General features: G+C 38.5%; 1 protein-coding gene across 1 annotated transcript; it reads right to left on the reverse strand.

Moving 5' to 3' along the window:
- Positions 1-312: 312 nt before the first annotated feature.
- On the reverse strand, positions 313-27,452 carry LOC119693811 (T-box transcription factor TBX1). Its single transcript, XM_048626483.1, has 9 exons — positions 27,264-27,452; positions 8,518-8,621; positions 7,981-8,094; positions 7,395-7,639; positions 6,882-7,038; positions 6,140-6,292; positions 5,255-5,322; positions 3,182-3,322; positions 313-793 (listed from the first exon to the last, which is right to left on the reverse strand). Exons 1-9 carry the CDS (start codon positions 27,310-27,312, stop codon positions 736-738), a joined length of 1,089 nt encoding a protein of 362 aa, XP_048482440.1. The 5' UTR covers positions 27,313-27,452; the 3' UTR covers positions 313-735.
- Positions 27,453-27,810: the final 358 nt, after the last annotated feature.

Raw genomic sequence — 27,810 nt, forward strand, 5'->3', positions numbered from 1 at the left:
AAAATCATACTAAAACAAAAAGCAACTAAGTAAAAATTAAGTTAAATCGTTCTGACTTGGTTAAAATTGGTATTATGCATTACAAGAAATAATAATTTCTTAAAAAATAACCAGTAGGTACTTAAGTATATAATTTATATTATGTGATATTTTAAATAAATCAACAATGATTGGTTTGTTATTTAATTTAGTGTATGTTATATGCTAAATATACTTTTTTTTTGGTAGAAGCATTAAGATTCTTAATAATATGGCACAACTTACACTATACTAACCTACAACTCTTTATCGAAATAAACAGTTTCCTATCAGCTTTATTTCACAAATACATTTAATAATTTTGGCCTCGATATCACAGCCTTACGTGCGATAAACTTATTACTTAAGTTACTTTCTACATTACATTAAAACCTCTTATATGAGACTTTCACAAGGCACTTTTTTAAGGCACAATTTAATTACTTTCAAAGGCATTATAAATCACAATCATATTTTGTGATTATATTACTATTACTAGTGGATCATCCACTGATTCATAAACTTACTTAGACAAGATCTTAGGTAAACCTACTCAAGTATGTACCTTAGAAATAATAAATATTTGGTAAATAATTTGATGCACGGATGAATTAATAATAATGTATCAGCCAAGTAAGATTGTACTACCTAGAAACGGACAATACGAATTAATTCAGGGGTGATTAATTCTACTTCTTTGGTTTAGTCAGCGTGCAGCTATCTGTGTGTGTAGTAGGCACTGTACGAGCCATTGTGACCGGTGTGGGGCTGGTATCTGAAAAGCAGAGATAATGTTTATGAGACAAGTTCTACTATACTCTAATTTTTAATTCCGCGGAATTCTGACATTTCATTAGTGATACCACTAAAAAAGCTCTTCACCAAAAAAAGGAAAAAATTGGATCCATTTTAGTGCAATTTTTTTTATGTTTTCATACAAAAAGATAAATCTAAATATTTACTTGCTCAAGTGAAGTAGGTAATACAAAAATAACAAATATTTCAATACTAGCTGTTGCCACGAGCTTCGCTTCACCTTAATTAGTTTTCCCGTGGGAATTCCGCGATAAAAAGTAGCATATGTGTTAATCCAGGGTGTCAGCTAACTCCATTCCAAATTTCATTAAAATCGGTTCAGCCGTTTTGAAGTGAAGAAGTAACAAAGATACACACATACATACATACACACATACTCACAAACTTTCGCATTTATAATATTTAGTAAAATAACGACTCACGACCATTGTTTCGAATTAATTTTAATTACTTTATTTTATTCTTTAGCATGGCATCACTTGCTACTAAATTCAGGGATAATAAACCTTTTTAATCGATTTCAAATAAAAGATTCTCAATTCGGTAAGTACATAATAATATGTTCGGTATGTATGTAGGTATGTAAGAATATTGGAACTGCACCATATTCACATAATGACAATATATTGAGCCTAATAAACAAATATGATTTTTTTAATTGTATAAGTATGTTTATATGTTTGTTGGTACGTATGTTTGTCCACGAATGTCTCGGAAACGATTGATCCGATTGTTACAATTCTTTTTTAGGGTTCCGTACCTCAAAAGGAAAAAAGGAACCCTTATTGTTGTCCGTCTGTCTGTCACCACCCTTTTTCTCTGAAACGGTTAAAGATATCAAGCTAATATTCCGTATAGATGTACATAATGATGAAATTAAAAGGAAAAATATGTCAGGTAAGTAGACTTGTACGGAACCCTCAGTAAGCGACTCCAACTGCCACTTGGCCTGTTTCTTATTGTTGACCTTTCGCGTTGTGATCGTTTGTTGATTTTTATAAACTTTATGGAGCCACAACCTGGCCCTTCCCCCGAAGCAGGATAAAGATGCTATGCTGCGGTATCTGAAGCACGAAAGGAGCTTCTGCACGTAGCGTACCTAACTGAAATTTTCCGATATGGATTTATTCAGAAAAAAAATTGTGGATTACAGCTGGGCGGACATGTCATGTAGTCATCTGGCACTATTACCCTTATTAGTCCTAATAAGAATAAAGAATAAAGTGGCTAGACAGTATCCTCGATCAATGAAAGACTAGCAATTGACCGAGTGCTCAGCCGAGTATAGGTCTCGATTCGGTACCTAGGTGTAATCAGCGTTTTTACGAGTAGGTGAGTGTCTGACCTGGTGCAGTGCGCATGCGCGGAGTAGAGCGGGCTCACGGCGGCTCTACTCCGACAGGCATGTCATGTAGTCATGTGTCACTATAGAGTAGGTCTCACCTGACGCAGTGCGCGTGCGCGGCGTACAGCGGGCCGCAGGCGCTGGGCTCGGCGGCGTAGGGCGGCCTGCTCACATGTCATGTAGTCATGTGTCACTATAGAGTAGGTCTCACCTGACGCAGTGCGCGTGCGCGGCGTACAGCGGGCCGCAGGCGCTGGGCTCGGCGGCGTAGGGCGGCCTGCTCACATGTCATGTAGTCATGTGTCACTATAGAGTAGGTCTCACCTGACGCAGTGCGCGTGCGCGGCGTACAGCGGGCCGCAGGCGCTGGGCTCGGCGGCGTAGGGCGGCCTGCTCACATGTCATGTAGTCATGTGTCACTATAGAGTAGGTCTCACCTGACGCAGTGCGCGTGCGCGGCGTACAGCGGGCCGCAGGCGCTGGGCTCGGCGGCGTAGGGCGGCCTGCTCACATGTCATGTAGTCATGTGTCACTATAGAGTAGGTCTCACCTGACGCACTGCGCGTGCGCGGCGTACAGCGGGCCGCAGGCGCTGGGCTCGGTGGCGTAGGGCGGCCTGCTCACATGTCATGTAGTCATGTGTCACTATAGAGTAGGTCTCACCTGACGCAGTGCGCGTGCGCGGCGTACAGCGGGCCGCAGGCGCTGGGCTCGGCGGCGTAGGGCGGCCTGCTCACATGTCATGTAGTCATGTGTCACTATAGAGTAGGTCTCACCTGACGCAGTGCGCGTGCGCGGCGTACAGCGGGCCGCAGGCGCTGGGCTCGGCGGCGTAGGGCGGCCTGCTCACATGTCATGTAGTCATGTGTCACTATAGAGTAGGTCTCACCTGACGCAGTGCGCGTGCGCGGCGTACAGCGGGCCGCAGGCGCTGGGCTCGGCGGCGTAGGGCGGCCTGCTCACATGTCATGTAGTCATGTGTCACTATAGAGTAGGTCTCACCTGACGCAGTGCGCGTGCGCGGCGTACAGCGGGCCGCAGGCGCTGGGCTCGGCGGCGTAGGGCTGCGCGAGCTGCGCGTGCGGCTCGGGCGCGGGCTCGCGGCGCCGCGGGGGCGCGCGCTGGGCCGCCTGCTCCGGGGGACTGTGGGCGGGAATTGAGATTGGTTGAGTTTCTATTCTATAAATAATAGGAAACTAAAAACGAACGTCTGAAAATTTTTTTGGTTATTCTCAAGTAGGTAAACCTACTTTAATATATAAAATGATAAAAAAATCTTATTAAAAGCCAATTAAACTATTTCCTATCAGGAAATGGTCTCTTTTCTTCTTCGGAAATGTTGAATGAAATATAGAATATCGCAGATACACCTTGTTGAGATAATAATAACACTAATATTACCTAATAAAGGTAGTCGGTAATTCTATAAAAAAGTATCTGTATCAATTAATATCTCAATCAGGTAGTCAATAATTTACTCAGCGTCTCTATACCATTCGCCATGAATTCGAAAAAAAAACTTAACACGTGCATAAACAGTCTCCACTCGTGACGAGCGTCCATGGCAAAAACTATCGTAAAGTTTTTACACTCCTCCTTCCTGTTAGAATCAATTAATAATCCTCGCTGTGACTGATATTAGGGCCGAGGTACATTTGTCGTGGACTGTCAAAATAAGGAATTAACACATCGCGAGTAATATGACCCGCCTACAGGGCGGTCCAACAGTAAAGTTAGACTTCTGTTATCTATGAAACATTTGTCATTTGTGATACTGTTATTCCTTTCGTAAACTAATTACTTACTGTTTCTGTGAATTTCATAATGATTTCATTTCTAGAAACACATGCCTATTTTACAGTTCAAAATAAGATACACGACATAATAATTATATTAACAAATAATATTTATACGTGTTAGGTACTACCCGCTACAGCCTATGTTTATGTTTATCTAAGCCTACAGGCAGGGCGTAGCGCGCAGCTTTGGATAGAGTCGCTGTAAATTATTTGGGTAGGGTAGACTTTCGCCAAATGTTAAACGTATCTATAGTCGCCCTTCTTCAGTAAATACAAAATATAAGAATTTTAAATAAGTTAAGGGTTTGATAAAAAACCACCATCAGACCACCACCACTTTAACATAAGTTAACGTTTGACTATTTCATAATTTCAACAACAAACTAGTTAACATTTTATGTTCTAGACATAGACAAACTGTATGTTAGGTAAGGTAAATAGGCGTTTCCCCACACAGTGCAAGCAGACTCTTACGTGAGAGTGCAACGCACATAATGACGAAGTGCATCTAAAAATACTTGGCTGTTTAATTTCGGCCAGTAAGAGCTGGCGAGGTGCTGATGGCCAAGTGATGGCTCAGATTTATGTTCCGCGTAAACACGCCGAGCGCCAATGGGGCGGCTCGTGTGGCTATTACAGCCAACGTGTAAACATTGCTACTTTATATGCGCAGGCGCAGCCGCGCCTCGGAACAATGTTTACACCAGGCTGCTCGGTAATTGAGTGGTCTGCTGTTTAGGTATACACGGTAAATCTTACGGTATCTTTCCATAAAATTTACGGTAGGTATAAAAGTTTAGGTTGAGATGAAACAAAAACTTTATTATTGACGGTAGTTTTACGGAAAATTGGAACCAAGTGGCGACAAACACAGACAATTAAACCCCAGCACGTTTAGTGTCTCCGCTCATTATACCTCAGAGAATATCCTTATTCTGTGTTGTCAATTCTCGCCTCTAACATCGATAAATTAAAGATCACACGTGTGGGTTCATTACCTCCGTTGTGACGTTGTTCTGTTGGGAGGAAACCGTTTGGCGGGAAACGCGCCGCGTCCGCCATTACTGTCACCTAACTCTTTGCTCTATGGCCGCGTCGTAAAACTATATTGTCACCGGCTGTTGAAATGCGCAGCACCTCGTGTCATATCGAGCAGTCTTTGTAAATAAAACGCTTCGGTTTTATGCCGGAGATGATTCACTACCGCTTAATGTCGAGGGGTGCGGTCAAAACAACGTATTTCCAGAATTTAATAGCCAGAGAAAGTATTGCTTACCAGTCGTCAGGGTCGCAATCTCTGAATCCTTTGGCGAATGGATTGCTTGCTATCTTTAGTTGTGTTATCTGAAAGTAAATGCAAAATTAACTGATTAGACTCTTTTATAATACAGAGAACTCCGATCCAACTTTCGCATTCGATAGTGATGTCGAATTTATAATAGATCACTGAACAATATCTGAATAGGCCTTTACAATATACATCTGTCAGTAGATGTCATTTCAAGCAAGTGTGATGCCGAAGTTGACCGATTGCGAAGTGGATTAGGCTGAAAGCTACCACTGGTAGGTAATATTCTGCAGGGGTAAGTTATTCTACCAACTCGTTCCTTGACATCGTTTAACGTTAGCGTTTGATGATGATGATTATCATCACGACCCATTACGTCCCCACTGCAAGCAAGCTTGTGCTGAGAGAGTTGTCGAGTAAGTGGGCAACCCGACTGTCAGATGTTTTTAAGCCGCCCGAAGGCCTCTGACTAGGCTTAACGACTGCTGCCGAAGCAGCAACCGGGCCCACGGCTTAACGTGCCGTACGAAGCACGGAAGCGTCCAGAAAAGCAGCACTTGAAATTGGTCACCCATCCAATGGCTGACCGTTTCAGTTGTTGCTTAACCTCAGCGATCAGTTACGATCACTGAGGCCCGCTCGACTACGGACGCTTCGATGATGATGATGATGATGACAAACGAGAGTAGTTTCAAACTGCTGCACAGCTAACGCTCAACCGATATTTCTTTTCAGGGGACCCATCGCGAAGTCTAAACAAACTAACGTTTACGAAGTAATTAGTGTTCAGTTCCAAAAATCGTTGTCAAAGCAACTTCGCTTTATTGAGATTGAAACCTGCGGAAAGAAGGTGTTAAAGTCTCCATGTCTCACCCGATGGTTCTGGTAGGCGGTGACGGCGGTGAAGCCGGTCTCGGGGAACACGAAGGTGCGGTACGGCACGGTCCCGGGCGCCGCGCCCCCCTCCCCCGGCAGGTACACCACGTGCAGGCGCGGCTGGTAGCGGTGCATCGAGTTCAGGATTATCTGCGAAAGAGGCGAGAGGAAATAAAAAAATGTAGAGGTGAGAAGGAATAAATAAAATCAAATTTAAAGTTGAGAAGCACGAATGAACGAAGAGAGCCTCTCCTATTGAGTAACGAGGTCGGTATAATCGTTTCCTAAAATACCTAAGCACGTCCGACTGTGAGTGACTGACGGTGATCAGACTGGCCAATCCTTTACTGAGGTGAAAAAACGCAGCTGTAGTGTTTTCGCCAAGCTAAGAAAATGTAGCTAGATATTTTCATTAAACGCATAGGATTGCGGACTATTGATTAACAAAATTGATTATGCACTGACAGGTCCTGAAAGGGTATACTTATAGTTAGGTATATTATTACTCACGGTTCACTTGTTTGTGCCGGCGGTTAGCTGGCAATAGTTCCACCCCTTACATTAGCATTATAACAACAAAAAATGGGTGTACAGATGATAGATTTAGAGATTATATTCATGTGAAACGACTAGTACCTAATGAGTAAAAAATGTTCTACAAAATATAGAGAAACCTAATTCCAAATTAAAACGCGAAAGCTCCCTAATTACCTGACATCTTACTACAACGTTCACTCACATGGCCATTATCATCGAGCTGGTTGTTAGTCAGCTTGAGCTTGTCGAAGGAGACGAGCTGGCGCATCCAGTGCTGCCCCGGCGCGGGTGAGTCCGGGTGCACGTGGATCCGGGGGGGAGACACCGGGTCCGCCTTGCCCGCTACCACCCAGCTTGAGCTGTTGAGGCAATGGGGGGTGAGTATATAAGAGAGAAGGGGGCTGGGTTGAGGGGTGGTCCGCAATATTTGTGATAAAATTTCAACAAATTCAGCTGGATAACCAATACAAATTACGTTTTCAGATATAGCTAACAAGTTAACTAGACACTAACTTCTTTACAAACATTTTGAAACATTTTCATGAATTTATATGGGCTAATGAGGATGGAGTCAAATGAGTCAAAAAGATTTTTAATTCATATCATAGGATTCCACATTCCTATGCACACAATTCCCAGCAAACCACGATACGCACTTAATTTTACCTATCTAACAAAGCTCCAACTAATACCAAACCCCTACGCACAAACTCACCTATGAAACGCGTACCGATACCGCTTATCATCCAGCGGCACAAAATCAACCAGCAGCAGATACTCGGCCGTGGGCAGCAGGCCCGCCAGCCGCGCCTGGAGCGCGGGGAACATGCGCCGCCCCGCCTTGGTCACGATCATCTCCGTGCCGAGCTCGTGGAAGCTTCGCCACAGGGCTGACAGCTCCAGGGAGGCCGAGCACCGGGAGACGGCCGGGTGGAGGGTCACGTTTTGGGGAGGCACCTGCTGTGGGTTGGAGAGTGTGAGTTGTAGTGTGGAAGTTGCGGATAGTGCGGGTTTTTTTAATTAAACTCCATCTTCTGTTAATAATAATATCTTATAATTTAAATTCGGCACAAAAAAACTAGAAGTCTTTAAACGTTTCTACCTATTTCACTTGGAGCTTTTCAGTGCGACGCAGATGACCTACGAGGACTTTCACGACGGACGGTGAAATGTATGAAACCTTATAGCGCGTTGGCGGATAACGACGAATTCATCCGCGTTCGCAATACCTCATCCGCGTCGCACTGAATCGATTCAATTCCTTATCGATTCAAAAGACTCTTAAAAGGAGTGGTATTTACCATGCGTGCGGGCGGCGGCGGCGGCGGCTCGCTGTGGGCGGCGTGGTCGCGACAGGTGCTCTCTCGGAGCGCCCGCAGCGGCGAGTAGCTGGCCCCGCGGCCGCATACCTGGCTCTGGATGGTAAAACATTCATAACTAATTAGTCACGGAAAAAGAGAGGAGAGAAGGAGAGAGAGAGGAGTCGGGACAAATGGTAAAGACAAGTGTGTCAGTCCGTAGCTTTCCCGCTGATGGTAACGAGGGGTTAAGCCGCGATATTACACAATATTATATATTATGGTCTGCATCCATCCCCCGCACCTCCTTGGACTGAACTATTGGACCTCCGCTCGCTGGACCAGCCACTTACTACCAGTTTATATAACTGTAAAAGTAACTACCAGTCATCGGTAGATAGAGTTATTGAAAGTTGCAGCTAGACAGATTGCTCTTAGTATCTATTAAGATGGGGTAAGCCAAGGACACTTCCTGAAGAGTCCACAACATCTCCAGTAGCCTAGTCTATAGCTGATGTCAGTGACGAGGTATGTACTTACATCTCTGAGTGGCTGCGTGTGTAGGGACGGCAGGGCGGCGGGCTGCGGCTCCAGCTCCCGCGGGGGCGCCGCGTAGCGCGCGCACTGACCGCCGAGGAACCCTGCTGGAGGCAGAACATGAACGTGGATGAGCAACGGCGGCCGGGCGGGAGAAAGTTCGTGGAACTATAGGTGGTATACAAATATACACTCACGAGCAATGAAAATGTTTCACCTGCCATAGATGTCATTGTATGACAGTGGAACTTTATCATTGCTCGTGAGTGTAATAAGAAGTATATCCGTTTACAGGGATTTATCATCCCTGATAATGCTAGATCCCTGTAAACGGATATACTTCAGCGATACATGTTTTTAATTATTGGCTATATTTTTATTTTAGTATTTAGTTAAGTACCTATTTCACATTTGAACAAACATTAATTTAAGTACTTACATACAATACAACACAAACAAATCTGATAAAGTTTCATGAACTTTCAGCTGTAATGTTATTGCTGCATATAATAGGAGGTAAATTTTAAACAAAGCTTATATTGAAACATACTTTACCTACAGCTAAATAACTTCTAAGTAGTTACCGATAGCGGTAAAGATTCACAATACATTTAGATCACTAATTCAACAAGGAACCACAAAGCTGTTTCAATCATCACACCTATAATTTACACTACATTTACAACGTCGTAAAAATACACACTTTTACATGTAAATGTATCAAGATATTAAAAAGAAACCACAATAAAAATATATAAATAGCATAGTCGTAATCGTAAAGTTGAGGAGTCCTCCCGACCGCGGACATCTCACTCAACTAATTGTAAAGAGAATGGCGGGAAACCGGACTATTCTAAAATGGCGTCTATCATTTCATCGCATGTCGACAGAAGGGGATTATAAATAAGGCAAGTGATGAAAAATATAGTTTCTGAGTGGCGGCCGTTAAGCTTTAAGAGCACTTGTGAGAAGTGATGGATTAAATATAACTATCAGTCGAACGGCGTCAAAAATAGTTTTGTAATGCAGATACAAATTGAACGTTCAGTGAAAGTCATGCAATCAAATAAGTAGGTGTTACCTATAGAACTCGAAAATAATCTACTGTAGTGAAGTATATCTGACACACAATAATTGAAGTTCGTTGGTGATCCTGACTGCGATTCGGGTTCGACCCCCAGCCGAGGCAAATTTTATATTATAAGCTTTCTAAACTTACGGAGACGAAGTTTACAAACTTAGGTACTTCAGCCGCTCATCATGAAATAAACCCCTAAATATATTCTAACCTTCACTCACCTTATATACCTACTCACCTTTGTATGTAGACTTAGCTACTTACGAATATGTATGTACCAATCAGGCGGTACTTGTACATACCACAAATAAGTCAAAAGTAACATTTAAATATTAGACACTATTATATTTCTTAGGGCTGATTTTTCAATAGTCAGATAATTGTTATCCGACAGATTTTGTAGGCGTTTAACAGCGCTAAACACCAGTTAAATACTGTCTAAGCTTTTGTGATAAGGCCCTAATTCTTTATACAATATATCAACTCTCTTCAATGACTCTCAAATCATTTCTGTAAAAATCCTTCAGAGTGGCCTATAAAATTGTAATCATTCTCATTTTTCACAAATAAAAAGCTATAGTTTAACTCTTGTCTTGTACAAAATGCACAAATAACACGTAAAAGCATCTGCAAACATTCAATTTGTGTGTCAACAAGACAAACGCCTCGTTAAAAAGAAAATTCTGAAAATATTATGAATGAAAATATGTATATCCAGGTAGAATATTGGTGTCATAAAAGATATTCGGAATAACTCATAAGATGACAATTCGGTCGGAATGATCAAAATTTATAGTTTCCTACTACATGCACCGGTTTCGTTATAATGCCATTATTAATTTAAAATAAACTTGCTAACTATGTTGAAAGAAAATATTTAAAACACAAAACAGCTTCATGAAATCGATAGTCGAAAAAATGCTACTTACGTTATAAAGTCACATAAATTATTGTAAAGGTCCTAAGGTAAGATTATCTCTCGTAACTCGCAGTTTCTGGTAATACCTACAGTTATAGCATGTCTAGGTGTCATATGCATTAGCTGAGTAGTTAACAACTCCCATGTGAAACTAGCCGCAATATCCCGTCATCAATTTATTTCCAAAGGAGGTAGTAAATGTCAGAGCTCAAATTTCGAATGAATCAGCGTAACCATCATTGTCAGCCATTTGCAGTCCACCGTCCTTCCAACGGTCCTAATTATCATCATAGAATACCTTCGTCTATAGTAGCCCGATAAATCTTTTAGGCATGTTATACCGAACCATTTTATAGCACCTTTGATTTGAGCGATAGTAAGCTTTGTTTATATTATGTTAAGAGTGGTTGAAGGGAGCTAGTGTGTCAAGGTGTCGGATTCGCTCCAGTTGCATCAAAACTTGTGAGTTGACGACTGCCAACGATGCGGCGGGCGGTCGCGGCACCGACGTCGTTATCAGTGTAGTGTATGCTAGAAATGAACATTTAATGGACAGAAAGGTTTTCTTTTCTTCTCTTTGTTATTTAGATAGAGCACCTATAATCGTGTCGCAAACCTACTTTGAAGTGGCGAATATTTTTACTACTTCCTACACTTTAAAAACTTTGTTAGTTAATTTTTATGGAGGGGCTAGAATTTTGTAGTGTATACTTGTCTAGTGTACCTATACGTTGAGAACTATACGTTCAGAATGATGATGACGAGCTGAATCCCTCGTCTTTTGACCTACAAATTCTACTTTTACAAAACCCACAAGATGTTACTTAAGCAATTTATTTAAAACTAAGTATATTGAAATATGGTACAGTCTGTATAGGTATGTCTTTAACAGAATAAGTAATTTTACCTCTACAGTATATTACAGTACAGACTTTATAGAGTCGTAAATAAAGTGTTAAGTAGTGCTCATTTACGGTTTTTTTAATATCTGCCGGAAGAGCGTCCAAACAGATACACACTCGGGTCATATTTTGTCAATTTCCAACGCAGCGGTTAATTGTCCCGCTGGATCTAATCACGCAGGTAGAGCCGGCCAATTATAATGTGCGTCTAAATATAAAGCAATCGGGAACAAAAGGAGCGGGTGTCGCTTCCTCAGCAATAAATCCGCATTGATGGAGGGCGATAAATCTACGGCGCGGCGGTGCGCGGGCGCCGGTCGCCAGGGCTGCTACTGAAGCTGAAACAGTTGGGATGCCTGCCTGTCCACCAGAGCGGAGCGGGCTAGCGGAGCGGTGTGCAAGGTAAGAATCGACCAATGAAATTGCAGAAAAACTTAAATTATTTTGTGTGAGGCCCGAGTGAAAATAAAGCCGTGACTAGAACTCAACTTGCTTTCCACCGACGATAGAATGGTATCATCAGATACGGACAGAGAGGAGTAACGGAAAATAATATCTTTTAAGCTACATTATAAGTTAGAAATATGAATTATTACGAATAGATTATACGCTATTAATAGGATGTATGATGGATGATTGAAACAGGCATTTATAACTATAACTGCCAGTTTCAGCAACTTCTATCTTCCAATTCCGACCATTTAGGTATTTCAAAACCTTTATGTTTCATTTTAAAATTGGTTCATACTACAATGACTGTAGTAGAAATTATTATTACAACTCTAACTTGGCACCCCTACCGTCGAGCACATGTGCAGTCGCGATCACTTCAGAGTCAGTGATTTACTCCCCGCGCCGCCGTACAAATTGTCCCAACACCGGGTACGCTTATTATCTGTTACGATATTTCTAAACCGCTGTCATTATTGGGTGATGTATTAGCTGTAGGTAATGCGGAAAAGACTTGGGTATTTTAGTGGAATTAATAGGTACAATTACTGTTTCTATATTGTTCTTAGCATGTCGGAGACAAATGCTAGAGTTTGACTAGGGTTTGTAAATGTGTTGAAAGGTAAATTATCCATTACCGCTTAACTAAAAAACGAATAAGGTTCAATGATGCTTTGGTATATTATAAACTAGCTGTCCCCGCGCGCTTCGCTTCGCCTTAAAAAGTTTTCCCGTGAGAATTCCGGGATAAAAAGTAGCCTATGTTTTTTCCCAGGGTCTAAACCGTATGTATACCAAATTTCAATCAAATCCGTTCAGTAGTTTTGGCGTGAAAGAGTAACAGACAGACAGACAGACAGACAGACAGACAGACAGACAGACACAGTTACTTTCGCATTTATAATATTAGTAAGGATAAGGTACAAAGTACTATTTTACATGGTTATTAAAAAGTTCATATTGTAATTATAGGATTTATAGGGCTGAAGGAAGGTACAGTAATAATCGTTTCATTAACATTTGGAGGCCAATTCTAAATATGTACAACTGACGATAAAATTCACAACTGCTTTAATACTTCAATTAAGTTACACTTCAAAGGATACCTACAAACACGTAAAAAGAAGCTATTCAATGATTTAAAAGTGGTATTCCACATTTGAAGTCATAATCAAAGAAGGACGAGATTCTAAAACCGGGCAATCAGCATAGCAAATAGGGTAGCGGCGAGATATGTAAAGGGACATCCAAGTAGCGCTACAGTCGCGTCTTTGATCACCGCAAGTGTCGGCTGCGCCTGCGCACCTCATTAACAAGCCAATCGACACACGTCACTGCGCGCGACAACCAACGGACAAGGTTGTCTTGTGTCTTTTGTTATGTGCCTACCTGAAAATGTTGGATGAAGATGAAAGTGCTTGAGTTAGTATCTCAAGTCTATTCACATACCTGAAGAGGATAGCTAACAGATTTTCAGAGGTTCAACGTTTTAAAGAGATCACATCTTACGAGTACCAATGGATGTTTTATGTACTTTCAGTATCCATGTAAAAGCGTAACACTCAAATTCATAGAGCTTTTTGACACTTTACAATAGGGTTAAAATTGGCGTTGAGATAAATGAATTTCAACTTTTTGACTTACGTAAAGAGCTGAAACTCGTTTTTTTCGAAGTTAATTTTAACCTTCTTGTAAATTTACAATACGGTCTATGAATTTGAAGGTAAATATTATGTAGCTATGCTATAGAGGTACGGTATAGCGCAGCGAGGCGGATGTGGCGGTTCTAGTAACAATATAATTATGAACTTATAAATAGATATTTCAAATATTACTTAACCCTGAACCTTCTGTAAGCTGACCACGGATCGCTGAACTAGTCATTTATCAAAAATGTATTCACATCTAGAATCAGCAGGTTTTTTGCATCCAACCACTAATGGCCTAAATATCAAGATAAGTAGGTCCCTATAATTATTTCCCGTTATACATTCATTATCCATTCCGTGTAGCGCTTAACAGGAGGCGGCCTATTCTAGCCCGGTTGGTGTTCTAGGAAGGCCGGCGGTGGTTGGCGAGGGGCCTATGTTGTGACTGGTGATTGACGTCGGTTGCCAACGCGCTATTCCCGTCCTCTGCTCGCAGGCAGCTGGCACCTGGGCCTTGGCGTGGCTTTTAGAACTCAGCTTCATAAATGGGTTAGCAAAGTGATAGGATAGGTGATAGCAAGACAAGCGACAGTCGAATGATTGCATTTTTATGGGGCAGAATTTTCTAGCGCTCCTAAAGAGATACCTAATGCCTAAGTCCAGTTTTTGTCACTTCTGGCCTATTTTACGGTTAATAGATCTGAAAATATTACTTGCCAAAGCCTTAACTGTGCATTTCAACTCTTTACAACGTTTAAAACGAAATTTGACAGATTTTGTAGGCGTTTGACAGCACAAAACATCCCTTAAATACTGTCTAAGTTTTTGTGGTCAGGCCCATATTGCCTATGAATTTAGGAATCAGCTAGCTAGTGCACAGCAGTCTGGTGGTGTAAATGTAAATGCGGTGTGTCGGCGCGTCGCCCGCTCCATCGCCGGCACTAATGGTGATTTGTGTCGCAAGCCTCGTTAGCAACCGCCCGATGGCAACCGACGACGCCAAGGGGTGAGAGATATCACACGGGCAACACAAACGCTAAGTTGGACCGACAATTGAAAAAATAAGTACCTATATAACACTTCTTGAAGTGTTTTTCCTAAAAAAATTGTCGATGATGCCGATGAAGTGGACGCGGTTCTACATATAGGTATAAAGAATATTGAATGCTGTGCGTCCGTTGCGTACGATGCCGAACGTTGTACTCTTGCCTACATTTAATTATTTATTTTTTTAATCCTTTATTGCACAAATATAAAAATAGTGTACAAAGGGAGGACTTGATGGGCTATCAGAAAAAAAAACAAATATAGGTATACGTTGTTTACACGTGATTATGTAGCTTACATAAAAGCACAGATACAAGTTTAAAATAGCAACAAACGACGTTAAAGAACTCAAAATCAGAACCTAAAATCTTTATTATTTACCTACTTATCGTTTTCAGTTTTAATTAAGTATAGGACAATTTAAATTCAGTACTTACCAATTTAACCGAAAGAGTCACACGAAACCGAAGTGGTGGGTGGTTATTTATTTTTGTATTTTATTTATTCGAGGGAATTCCACTAAATGTCAAACAAATAAATCCTTAGCCCTCGCGCGCGAAAAAAGAAATCTTGGAGTTGAGAGCTCTTCATTACGAGCCGCTCGCCTAATGTGGAGACCAGTTTTATTTAGGAACTAGCTGTTCCCGCGAGCTTTGCTTCGCCTTAAAGGGTAATTCTACCGTACGGATTAAAAAAATTAATAAAAACAAAATCAACTTTTACGCATATTGAAGTAGATTTTTAACTTTTACATAATGATGGGAACATTAAATAAAAAAATCAGAGATATAGTAGAATTATTTTAGGAAAAAATATGAACTTTTTGTTTTATTAAATAGACACGAGTGACTATGAAGTCGACAAGGGTGATACAATCCATGTTTTTTATCATAAAATAATCATTTAAGGTTCTCAACTTTATTCTATAATATTATTCTCATTACATATAAACCATAATATGTTTTTGTCTATTGAAATTATATATTGAAAAAAGTTTAAAAAATATATTAAAAATTTCGACAAAAGTGTCTTCACAAATGTCGAAATTTTTTGATGGTGGAAATTTAGGTTTTATTAGGTGACCACAAAATAAATATGAATCAAGGTCATCGGAATCATATTAAATGAAAATAATACATTATTTGGGACTATTATTCCAAATATTTTATTTTTATTTAGATCAATAATCTCAGAATCGCTTTTTTCATCCTTGTCTTTTCCTTAGCACATTTTGTAATAAGTTTGATTTGATAATCGTAAACCTTTAATGGTCTAAAATAATCAGCATTAATCCTGGTGCCTCCTTTTTTTTAAAAACTTTATTTTTTTAAAGTATTTTCCATAATTACTGTATTGTTTTTGTCAAATTTCTTATTCTAGCATTAATTTACTCATTTTTAATATTTATTACTTAAACCGTCTATTTCTTGTGCTTTAACTTCGTCTTTACCCCTATTTTGGTAAAAACCCTAAACCTAGGTAAAAAGATCGGTACATTATATAGTATAATTAACAGAAATTTCACAACACACTACAAGCTACAGTCACTTGTGTCGATCAAATAAAATCACAAGTGTCGACAAGACATATAATAACGCCTGCATCGCATGTTTGATACATCTGTTAACTTTTTTGACATATTTATCTCGGTAAACAATTATATTAGTGAATGCAATAAGCAATAGAAAAAAAAATACACAGTTAATAGATATTTGACCAAAGTCCTAGAAGCATCTGTCACCTCGTGTCGAACAAAATCACAATTGTCGAACAATTTTTCATCACGCGTGACATCGACATTAGTGAGAACATCGACAAAATACGCCATATCAGCTTCAATATGATGTTAAACTTGTGCATGTTTTAAAAATGTGCTAAGTACTCTCATACTCACTAAGTCAAGTAACAAAAATTGTAATTGAATGATCCATTTATTTTTTATAGCCTCCTCATTTGTGACAGGTCAACTTTGACACAGGTGTAGAACGTATATTGAATTTTGAATTACAAAAAAACTATTAATTCCCCACGAAAATTTTAGACTTGGCAATGACAGGTGTGGTTTAGAGTTGCCATTAATAAAAAAATATGTTCACAGAGTAAAATATTTACCTTCATAAAATCGTGATTTATGAACGTCGACATTTGTGACTATTTTTTTATAACGGTTGTAGAATGGTCTGTATTTTTTTAATTAATTGTTGGAAAAATATAATATTTAACTATGAATAAGTAAAAGTATTGTAATTTATTTTATTATGTGAAATATAATCCTATCTCTACACAATATTTTTTTATAGCTGCTCAAACCGTGCTACCACGCTCGCGAACAATCGACACGACGTGACAAATCACATAGTGTCGATATGGTTTTTTCAATAAATAATGAAAATTTTCATTATATTTTATGGAGAACACATAGAACACGATCCCGGCTTGATTGTGATAGTAACTTATTAACGTCTAGGTATTATATTTTAAGAGTTATTTCACGCGAACATAAAAATCGATGTTTGGTAGAATGACCCTAAAAAGTTTTCCCGTGGGAATTCCGCGATAAAAGTCCTAGGTCTGGATTAACACTAGATGTCGGCTAACTCCACATCAAATTTCATTAAAATCGGTTCAGCCGTTTTGACGTGAAGAAGTAACAAACACACTCACAAACTTTCATATTTATATTATATTATGTCTCACTTCTTTCTTTTGGCATTTTTCGGTGTTAAAAAAAAGCTGATCTTTATAAGACCTCAATTAGTTTTCAGTTTTAAAGTAAATACTTATAATTTTAAAAATGTGACTCCATGCTAAGTTAGCGTGGAATGAGAAATATGAGTCGGGGCGGGAAGTGGCGACCGCCGCGCGGATAAATCAACCGATCCCGGGCCATCGACGCGCTTGCTGTAGTTCATAATTATTATCATTATTGTTGTAACACTTATAATAATTAAATAGGTATATTTACATTTCGCATTAAATGTAACTTCTACCAATGGTAATATTTTTTAAAGCGTCAGAAAAATCCTGTAAGTAATAATACGTACGTAAGTACATGCTTAATATGCTTGTGAATAAAAATAAGCACGTATGTAGGTAAGTAAGTGTATATGTCGCAGCCGGATCGTATAACCCGCCGTATTACATGACGGCTAGCCGCATTACAAGACAGGGCCGCTTTGTAATGAGGCGGATCGACGTTTAGCCGTATTGAATACGGCTGAATGAAAATGCGCCGGATTGTATTCGACATCATACGTAATTCAATACGGCTGGCCGTTATGTAATACGGCGAGAGATTAGCCGCCGCTTTGAAAGATTTTAGTTTTGATTTTTAACACTCGTGGCGCTGCTTGACATAACAACAATTATGGCGTTGGATACAGATATTTGATGATGATTAAAACGAAGAAATCGTGTTAAATATGCTAGTAAACAGTACTTCAAGAACAATTTTCACGTGAAATTAAATAATTTCTATCCCGATCAATGCGGTACAGTGAAAAACGTACAAAAGATATAACGCACATCAATCAGCTAAAGTGACCATGGATTCTGCTGGTCGGCGGATTTCCAGATAATACTACTGGGTCAAAAAATATAAATGTGGTCGGCAAAGGTTATTTGATCTTGAAGAGACTGCGACGAGGCAAACGTAGTGTGGGACGCCCTCAGGCTAGATGGGGTGATGACTTGCGACAGGTGGCTGGTTATGATTGGATGTGGAATGCTGTAGATCGCATCCAGTGGTGTGCTTTGGGAGAGGATGCATCCAGAAGTGATGTTGATGATGAATAATAATAATTCCGAAGATCCTACAATCCGAGTAGTGCCCATTAACAGTATTTTGATACTTTAATGGAAGTCCATATGATAGATTTACTCTATTATGATTACAAAATAACCTTCACCTGTAATGTCATGCTTAGTATGGACATGGTTACCCTACAATTCAGTAGTAGTACGATGCGGCTAAACGTGGGCCGCCGTATTGAAGAACGTATTGAAATGACAATGCGGCTAAACGTTGATCCGGCGCATTACAAAGCGGCCCTGTGTTGTAATGCGGCCAGCCGTAATGTAATACGGCGGATTATACGATCCGGCTGCGACATATATATAGTGTAACTGTAAGTGCACGTTGAAACTAGTAAGAAACCGAATTAAAAGTGTTATCTTACGCCATCCTTACAAAAAAAAATGATCATTTTATAACGCGAACTACACACTGAAAGTTCTGTATCAAAACTACTACGCTTTTAATCAGTATTCGCTCCAAACATCGATGCTAGCGCCGCTTCTACGAGCTCCGAACGACTAGACCGCCTGTACTACGACAGTTTGCGGCAGAATTCGGAACTAATTGGTGTAATTTATCCGGAATGGCGGCGGGAGGTACGCAGGAATGCGCCGGAGCATAGTTCGAATTTCAAGCACTAACGGTGATTTGTAACCACATGCCAAATCACATGAAAGTCCTTAATAATGACACGTAAATTTAATGAAATGTGTAAAGTTTGCTCTTCTAAACCTTCCTTTGTCTTGTAAAAGTAATTGTATATTTTATTTAACATTATTATACATTAATATAATAGTTAATTCTGTATTAACAATCTTCGTCATTCTGTGAAGAACATCGTCATCGTCAGCGTAACATGCTTCGTCAAAGTAAAAAGTGAAATTAAATTAATCTAATCTTCTAAAGGGTAAGAATGGCTTTTGTCATTCGTTAAAACGCCATGCAATTTTTTGCATTGCTTTCCTACATGGGAGCTTTACAGTTTAACCTATAAACATACTTCTGTCTGACCGACAAATTCAGCTCAAAATTTGTTAAGTAGGTAGATATTTATATAGATATTTTGTGTAATAGGCACATTCACTTCATTTATTTGTTATCTCACTTATAGTTACGTAAAGTTATTATTTAAGGCTATTTTAATGTTTTTACTTTTATTTATTACTATTCACTGAAATAAGTAGAACTTATTAGACATAATGGCAATATTTTGTTTCTTACAGGTGGAAACTTGTAATTGGCTATCTGTTTCATACTTTGCTATTTTTACTGATATCTCTAGCTGTAAGTTCCTTTAAATAAATAAATAAAATAAAAAATACCTAAGTAGTTAAATTTAGTTAAATGCTTCGTCCCCGCGGCACGGATCCGTTATCGACGTCGATAAACTCGTTTAATCCGCATTCCAGCAATCACAGCGCCGTATTTACCGTGAATAGCGATGTAGTTTCGTTTATCTACAGCGATAATAGACCATTCCAAGTGAGGGCTCACTCCAAAGTAGTGGTTTTATTGATAGGGTCAAATTCAATACATTTTGAATCCGAAAATCGTTGTCAAAACAAGTTCGCAATAGGTACACAGCGCATATATGGCTATTAATGAACCTGTCTATCAAATCCAATCTACCGAGACGTGGTGATACACAACTTGGGTCATCCACACTTCGTTCCCAGAAGCCGACAACACGTAAACATTTTGGACAAACAAATAAGACTATGCTGAAATTACGCGTAAACTGTGCTACTGGACCTGCGCCTAATGCCACATGTTCACAGTTTAGCTAGACTTAGATTCATCTAGATTATGCCTATAGGCTAAGTATACTTACTACCTTTATGGTTATTTTTCTTGAGAATATTTCTACTATCACAAGGGCATTTAGGCATACCGTTTGTACTTACTTAAAATGCTAAAATTAGAGTAGAGACTTGTAAATAAAAATAAAAAAAACTAGTAGGTACAATTCACCGGTTTTAAATACAGTTTTTTTCAATGTGAAATTTCAGGATAAGTTAGTATGTCTGAAACTCCGAAATGTGTAGTTTGTCTTTTTGGTTCACTATTATATTATATTCTCTGTGGGAGTGAAAGTACCTGCACCTGGCTCTCTCAAGTGGAACCTTTGTGCATATCCCCAAGGTCTAAACTGCGTTGTTCACTAACTCTACTTATAAGTATTTCTAAAACAAGCTATTTCCCAGCACTGTATTAGTACCGCAACACAGCTGAACAGCCGACTAAAAAGACGCCCGCAATGAATTCTTCAAAGCACTTTAATCTGTGGCTACTTATTACAAACAAATCCTAAATTAAATTTCAATAGAAAATAAACACGGGACGTTTCAAAACGTTTGTTTGTGTTACGAAATAATATCGAGTCGAGCTGGAGCGAAGACTCAGCGAGGAATCACATGGATGTGTTAAGGGGCATCATTTCTAACGATATTTAAATACGAACTACTTAGATTGAGAATCATTGCAAAAAATACTGTCAAATCCAGCCAGCTACACATTTAATTCCGACATTAGCTTAAAGATTGTTTGAATGAAACCATTTTTGTAATATGTATTTAGAGCTATTGAAATTTGTATTTGTTGTTTACGATATGAAATTATTAATCGTTTTAGAAATTAGATAGTTTTGAAATTTGACAAGTAAATTAAATAATTTACTATTATAGCCCATTAAAAGCGTTTCCCCTTAAATATTATTTATTATTCGCAGTTCTTTATGACGTGAGTGTGAGAACGCGCTAGATGTATGATTTCATCGGATGAGTAAGGACTGAAACTCATTGTTAGGTTGCAAAAAAACAAGACAGCATTACCATATGAAAGTCACACAAGAAACTCTGATGGCTCCTGAAAGCTAAAATTGTGGGATGTCCTGGACATAAATTACTAGGAAAAGTATGTTCTACCTTTACCTACCTATGTATAAAACGTGTTTTACATGTAACATAGAGAAGTTTTGATTGAAATTCTACAGATAGATTTTCTGACAATATTCTTCTCAGGTAGAGCTCGAATAGAAATCTCAAAAGGAGCATTATTCAATGCTCCCATTTAAATTTTGTTGAAACTTAGGTATAAAAGCTAGCTCCATCAATTCACCGATAGCTTACCTTCAATGCCACAGATAGAAATAAGTTGGAATAACCAAATGTAGAACTTAACATCCATTCTTTTAAGTCTAACCCAACTCTTTGTATCGAAAAAAACAAACAATAAGTATGAATAATTCAAAATAAACGGACAAATGTCATTTTAAAATTTATATCGCTTCACGAACTAACAAAATACCCCTAATTGCCTTTAAGCCCTTCTAATCCAAACCTGTCAGAAGTCCTGTCAAATAAATTTAAACTTCGAATGTTTAAATTTAAATCGTTCGCACGGCGCCTGCGACGGGTGGCGGTATGAATTACGCTTCTTTTGTTTATTTTCTCACATAACCGTTACAATACCGACGGGTTTTTGTTTATAGAACGAATGATATTTTTCAAACACTCGAAGTAAAGTGTTTATTTGATCGACAGAGCGGCGGAATGTCAAATGTAGCTATTGTGGAGCAGGGTTTCCGGGTGGGTGGCCACTTCATTCCCGATACATTTTTGGGACCAATGATTTGTTTATGATGAATAAGTATAGCTGCTGCTCATAAATATATAAAAATCAAGTAGTTTTCCCACGTATTAGAACGAATTCCAGGTATTAAAAGGTAAAAAATATTATTTTTGTATGAATTTTAGCACGTATCGTAAGACTTGAAATAGTAAGCCACTGTTTCATCATATTCGGATTATACATACGGACATAGATTATAATAAGTAGTTCATCAATACAATTATACGTCATCTTAGTATTAAATTCTTGACAGATCTGTCAAAAGTCAACAACTAGGTAATCCCTGGTTATAATCTAACCGAGTATGATGTAACTGGGGCTAAGCCTTACGTTACGTGCTTATTATAAAATTACGTACCTAAAATATAGGTATTTATTTTTTATTGAAAATACGTTTTTCAAACACAAACCACAGGACCGCTACGAAAAATCGTAGCAAGGCTCAAAATGCTACGAAATGTCGTAGCCATGGAGCTTGCTACGATCGTAGGCTCGTAGCCTTCGTAGGTCAAATTATGAAACATTTTCAAATTGTTAATAAATAAATATGTTAAATCTAAGCAGGTGTTAAAATGACTAGGATGTATAAAGACGCTTGCTAACACGTATGATGTCTAAAATGCTCAGCATATAATATTATCCTGCAAATAGTGTGGCGGATGAGCCAAAATATAAAACAAACCCGTGTTAATTATTGTCAACCCTTATTAACAATAACAGTTATATTCTAACATAAACAAACGTCTAGTTGATTCTGTCCGATGTACTTTCCATCCAAAGGTTGTCTGGTAGAGATTGCTATAAGCAATAAGGCCGCCTTTTTGTACTGTTTTTTTTTTTTTTTTTGTATTTTTTATTTTGGTGCAAATAAAGAGTATTGTATTGTATTGTACTTTTGCCACAAAGAGCCGAATTAGGTGGACGCCCAGTAATTTTTGAGTGACAATAATTAGTTCTACTAACAATAAGCGACCGAAAAACCGCCGTGTAAGTGCCGATTATATTCCACAAGTATTCCACTATAGAATTCAAACACGGCCGGCGGAATAGATCCCGTCATTCAGCCAGCAGCATTCTGGCCAAAGACACACAAACTTTTTACACATCTGTCACAACCGCTGTCCTTAAACAAAGGAGTTAAAGTCTAATTTAGTATGAGAAAGCGGAAACTCTATGCTGCCAGTATTTCGATGCGAAGTGACGATCGACGGATAGCTCTAATCGTTTCTTTACGAGCTACAACGGAAAGGATACGGTGGGACTTTTTGAAAATGGAACAAATTGAGTGTTCTATTTTTAAATGGTTTTGTTTTGATGTTAGTGAATTGTTTCCTCTATTTATTTTATTTTTAAGAAGGATACGAGACAATACTTATCGCCATTTGTAATTCATTGTCTGATTGAACTTTGTGTGTTATATATAGGTATTTATTATCCCATTAACTGCCAGTTTCTATAACTCTATATCTATTACTGGTAGTTACTTTCATACGATTTGGAAAGAATGTTACTTTTGATTATGTCAATATCGTATGAAAGTTTACCAGTAAACTGCCAGTTTTGGATAGATAGAGATATAGAAACTGGCAGTAGGCATACAATCTAGGATTTAAAACCTTTTAGAACCTTCTATACCTAATAGCATCTCCAAGCTTGTAAATAGAGTCTGATTTAGGTATTTAACTAAATTTTAACCATTTAAGAAATACTAAAAACGTAGGATAAAATTACTTATTCCTTCAAATGACAGCCATTAAATATCTAACATATATTCATCATCCTTCACTATTGGAAATGATATCTCTTAATCTTAAAAAAAACACAAACACAAAAATAAGGGTCATGAAGTCATAACTTTAAAGTTTCACGAAAGCATGCTAAGCAAAAATGTTAAAGCGTCGTAAAAAATCTGTCATCGTAAAACATTTTGTCAAGACATAGCTAATGAAAAATAGGTCCGAGATGAGATAAGATAAATAATGCAGTTGTAGTTATAGTCCCCACGTGTAAAACTGTCGATGTCTGCAATGTGTTAAGTTTTTTTCTCAAGTGCATAAATCTTAAACTTAGGCGAAATGTCGTTTAGGGCTGAGATAATGCGATTTTTCATATTTGTTTTATGAGACAAGAGTGGGGTTATAAAATGTTGTTGTATTATTTGTATATGACACACATACCTAAATGGTTTCACAATGGATGGACATATTTGGATTTTTAGGTATGTTGTACTGTACGTTTCAGCTGTAAACGTTAGCATCCCCTAATTCCCCAATACAATTAAATACAACTAAATTTTGCATGTCCCACCGGATGAAACATAATCATATTTTTACTAATATTTATAAGAGGACTTAGGGCGGATTCGGCCAACGTCGAGTAACTGTTTACTCACGAGTAAAGTACCAGTTACTCGCGAGTAAGCAGATTTTGCATTCTACCAAACCTGAAACCAAGATAACTAGCTTATCCCAAGAATAAAATGTTATACCGCCAAAATTGACCGTGTAACGAGCTTATCCCAGAGTAATTTTGTAATGGCGGCAGCACATCAGCTGATTAGAAAACCGTCATAATGACATATAAACACATCTGTCAAAACATAAACAAAAGTACGTTAAAAGGCAAAGTCTCAGAATAACAACAGCGAATAAAATATTAAAACATAAACAATTTTATACTTTTATAATCCATTCAAACTAAGTTGGCATGGCATTTCTATTGCATGCTTTGAAACGCAGCTATTTTTATTTTAGTTGCATTACAGTTTCGTTCCTCGTTCATTCAATTTAATCATGGTATAACTTGGTAGAATGCAAATGTACTTATCCTAGATATTTACTCGCGTATAATTTTAATTCCGGTATAGTTATTCTCGTGTAACGTGATGTTTGGACGAATCCACCCTCAATCAAGTAGGTATACGTAGTCAATTTATAGCAAGTTATTATTTTTAAATTTAAGAATGAGCGGTTTTTTTAATAATTCCGTTTTACCGTGCTGTACCTAAGTATTATATTAAATAATAAATAATTTGATTAAGTCAAATTACCAAAAATTTAAGAAGCAACAACATTCCTACGACTAAGTTTGAACTAAGGACATCAATCACGACCGCCGCAGGGTGGTCCGCGGGGCGCGTGACTGCGCTGAATTCATTGCTATTTCAAAAATGCTGTACAGACTTTCATATTCATAAGTTTGTAAATATTAGAATAAAATCCTACTATACCTATCCTTCTAAATGAGACCCAATGAAAATCCAATTTTCTATTTCGTGAAATAAGTACTTTTTTCATCTAAATAGGTAATACTACCTATGTAGTTTTTTCAGTCACATTTCATCACATATTCAGTATCTATTTAAAATTACAAATGAAATATACAATACGGCTACCTACTTACTTACAGTTACAGTTCAAAATTTATCATCTTCAAATTATAACATTTTGAGTATTTAAAATACTGTTCACAATAGCAAACGTAGCCCACACGGCACTTGAAGTCTCGAGACTCTCGAGTGTCCCAAGCTGCGCGCGCGCAGGGTCGCTAATTACTGGCAGAAAAAACCGGGCAGGCCACCCCCGCGACCTCATCAATTAAAACGTGACATGTTTTGTCAGACCACTGAGCTGTGAGCTCTATCGCCCTTATAATTATGGGAAAAAACTGCGTGCTTTTGGTACTACAGCAGTATTACAAGTAATGTTTAGACCGGTATAGAGCTTAGGTTTGCTATTCATTTCATTAGGTTTGCTATATCTCCGTACTGTACCACCGTAGAAAAAATATACCTGAACGTAAGAGAAAAACATTAACTGTAATTAACTGAAAACTTGTAGATCATGTTTTTTACGGCTGCTTATTTTGTGTGAACTAATCGTTTTATTTTAAGAATTTCTCCATCCCATATACCGTGTTTTTCCGAAATGGTGAAAGACTGTAAATTAAGGTGTGTGGTAGATTTTTTTCTGTTTTTACTGTTATTATTAGCTACTTACTGAAGTAAAGTTATTGTCACGATAGTATGTTACTTTTCACGGAAAAGTAATCGAATTTTGATGAAATTTGTTATGTATGAAGCTGACAACCTGGATTAACAGTGCTACCCGGAAATCCCACATAAAAACTTTTTAAGTCGAAACGAAGCTCGAGGGAAATTCTATTAAAAAAATCTGTACTTTGAATGTTTTTTTTGCTAGCAGAGATACCCACTAATTTACACATAGGTATTTTATCCCTGTTTACATAAAAAAATAATTGAACATTAGCTATTGAATTGGTTTGTCACTGTTTGTCAAAGACATGTCAAAGAACAATTTGTTGAATAACAGAGTATTCATTATATGACATTATAAATAATAATATTTTTACATTTTATAGACATATTTTCGAAAGGGGGAGTCGCATTGCGCTCGCGCCCGCGTCACTCGTCCGTCGCCGGCGACCGGCCGCGTCGCGCGCGACAACGCGACGAAAGATGGATGAATGGCTGCCATTTATCCATTAATGCAAAAATACAAGCTCTTTGTTTAGTTTAAGAAATAAACGTTTTCAATTTTTCAATATTGAACAAGCCATGGTCATTAACAATCACTGTAAATATGTAGGTATAGTCTTATCTAATAGGTTGGTAAGTATCGGAGAGGAAGCTTACAATAAAATTAACTACCTATATGACTTACAGATTTGAGGCAGTGAACTCTGGTATAACCACAGAGAAACTATGGTGTAACCACAAAGCAGAATTTGTTTGAAGTCACACATAATTCACATAACGTACTCACATGGTGACAAACCGTAAGTAAGATGATGAGATGATGATGATGCTTGGTCCGCACGATTTCGGCCATGACGACCACTTCAACCCCTAGTTCTGTTGGCGCGCGTGCGCCCTGAGATGGCTTATATAGCCGATATTTGCGGCGAACCCCCTTGCACAATGTGGGCATGTGAGTAAGATAATAATATAATAACAAACTTGCCTGAAAAAATATCAGGATATAAATATACTTAATTTACCTCTAAGAACGTTTTATCGATCATGTTATATAGATCGGTCACACCACAAAACACCCACTATTATTATTTTAAAATGCACTTTTCAATTTAAGTAGTTTATTTCATCACAAAAAAATAACATGAAGATCGCCGCTGCAGTTAAACCACTAGATTTGGAAAAACACAACACAAGCTCAGACAACCCGAAAGACCTTAGATCTAGACCTGTCTAGCCGGGACCGGCGACTGTGAATCACCTAAACCTAATCTAAGCACTGACCGTCCAGCTGCCGCTGCGGATGCCAGTCGCGCCACTCCTGTCCCTCCATCACGACATATCCTCACTATCGGCCGATTATTTTTTCAACACGGCGAGATAAATCAGTTTTCTGTCCGTTAATCAGGGTTTAATCAACGCGGTGGACCAGCCGGCAGCGCGAGAGGACGAGTTCTGTCGTCGCGTCGGCGTCGCGCGCGCGGCCCGCCCCCCGCCCACGAAGCAGTGTGTCCACACCCTTATTTATTTGTGCCTGTATGTACGCGGTTGATTGTGTGCCGGCCCCCAGAAATACATCATGTTGGTGGATGGGTGATTTGTGGGTAGGTTAAGGATGCTGGTTAATGCTAATGTTTGTTTTGTAGTTAGGGTTTGCGGTGAAATGGTGTAAACAAGTGTTATTATTCAGCGTGAACATAATACCTAGGTATTATTTATTAACATAATAAATTTAATATACTGCGAATCGTAGTAAGATAGGTAGGTACTGCAAAATTATGATGCCAAGCAAAAGGTATTTAAACAACGAGAAATCTTTATATTTGAGGAA

The sequence above is a fragment of the Plutella xylostella genome, chromosome 16, assembly GCF_932276165.1.
Source record: "Plutella xylostella chromosome 16, ilPluXylo3.1, whole genome shotgun sequence".
Classification (NCBI taxonomy): domain Eukaryota; kingdom Metazoa; phylum Arthropoda; class Insecta; order Lepidoptera; family Plutellidae; genus Plutella; species Plutella xylostella.

What these genes read in the sequence shown, in the direction of transcription:
- LOC119693811 (XM_048626483.1), bottom strand. Translation starts at nt 27,312, where the DNA reads ATGGAGGGACAGGAGTGGCGCGACTGGCATCCGCAGCGGCAGCTGGAC. An exon ending in TATCGGTACGCGTTTCATAG is followed by an intron (nt 7,039 to 7,394) that starts GTGAGTTTGTGC and finishes TTGCCTCAACAG; the next exon opens with CTCAAGCTGGGTGGTAGCGG. An exon ending in GCGCACGCGCACTGCGTCAG is followed by an intron (nt 794 to 3,181) that starts GTGAGACCTACT and finishes TCTGCTTTTCAG; the next exon opens with ATACCAGCCCCACACCGGTC.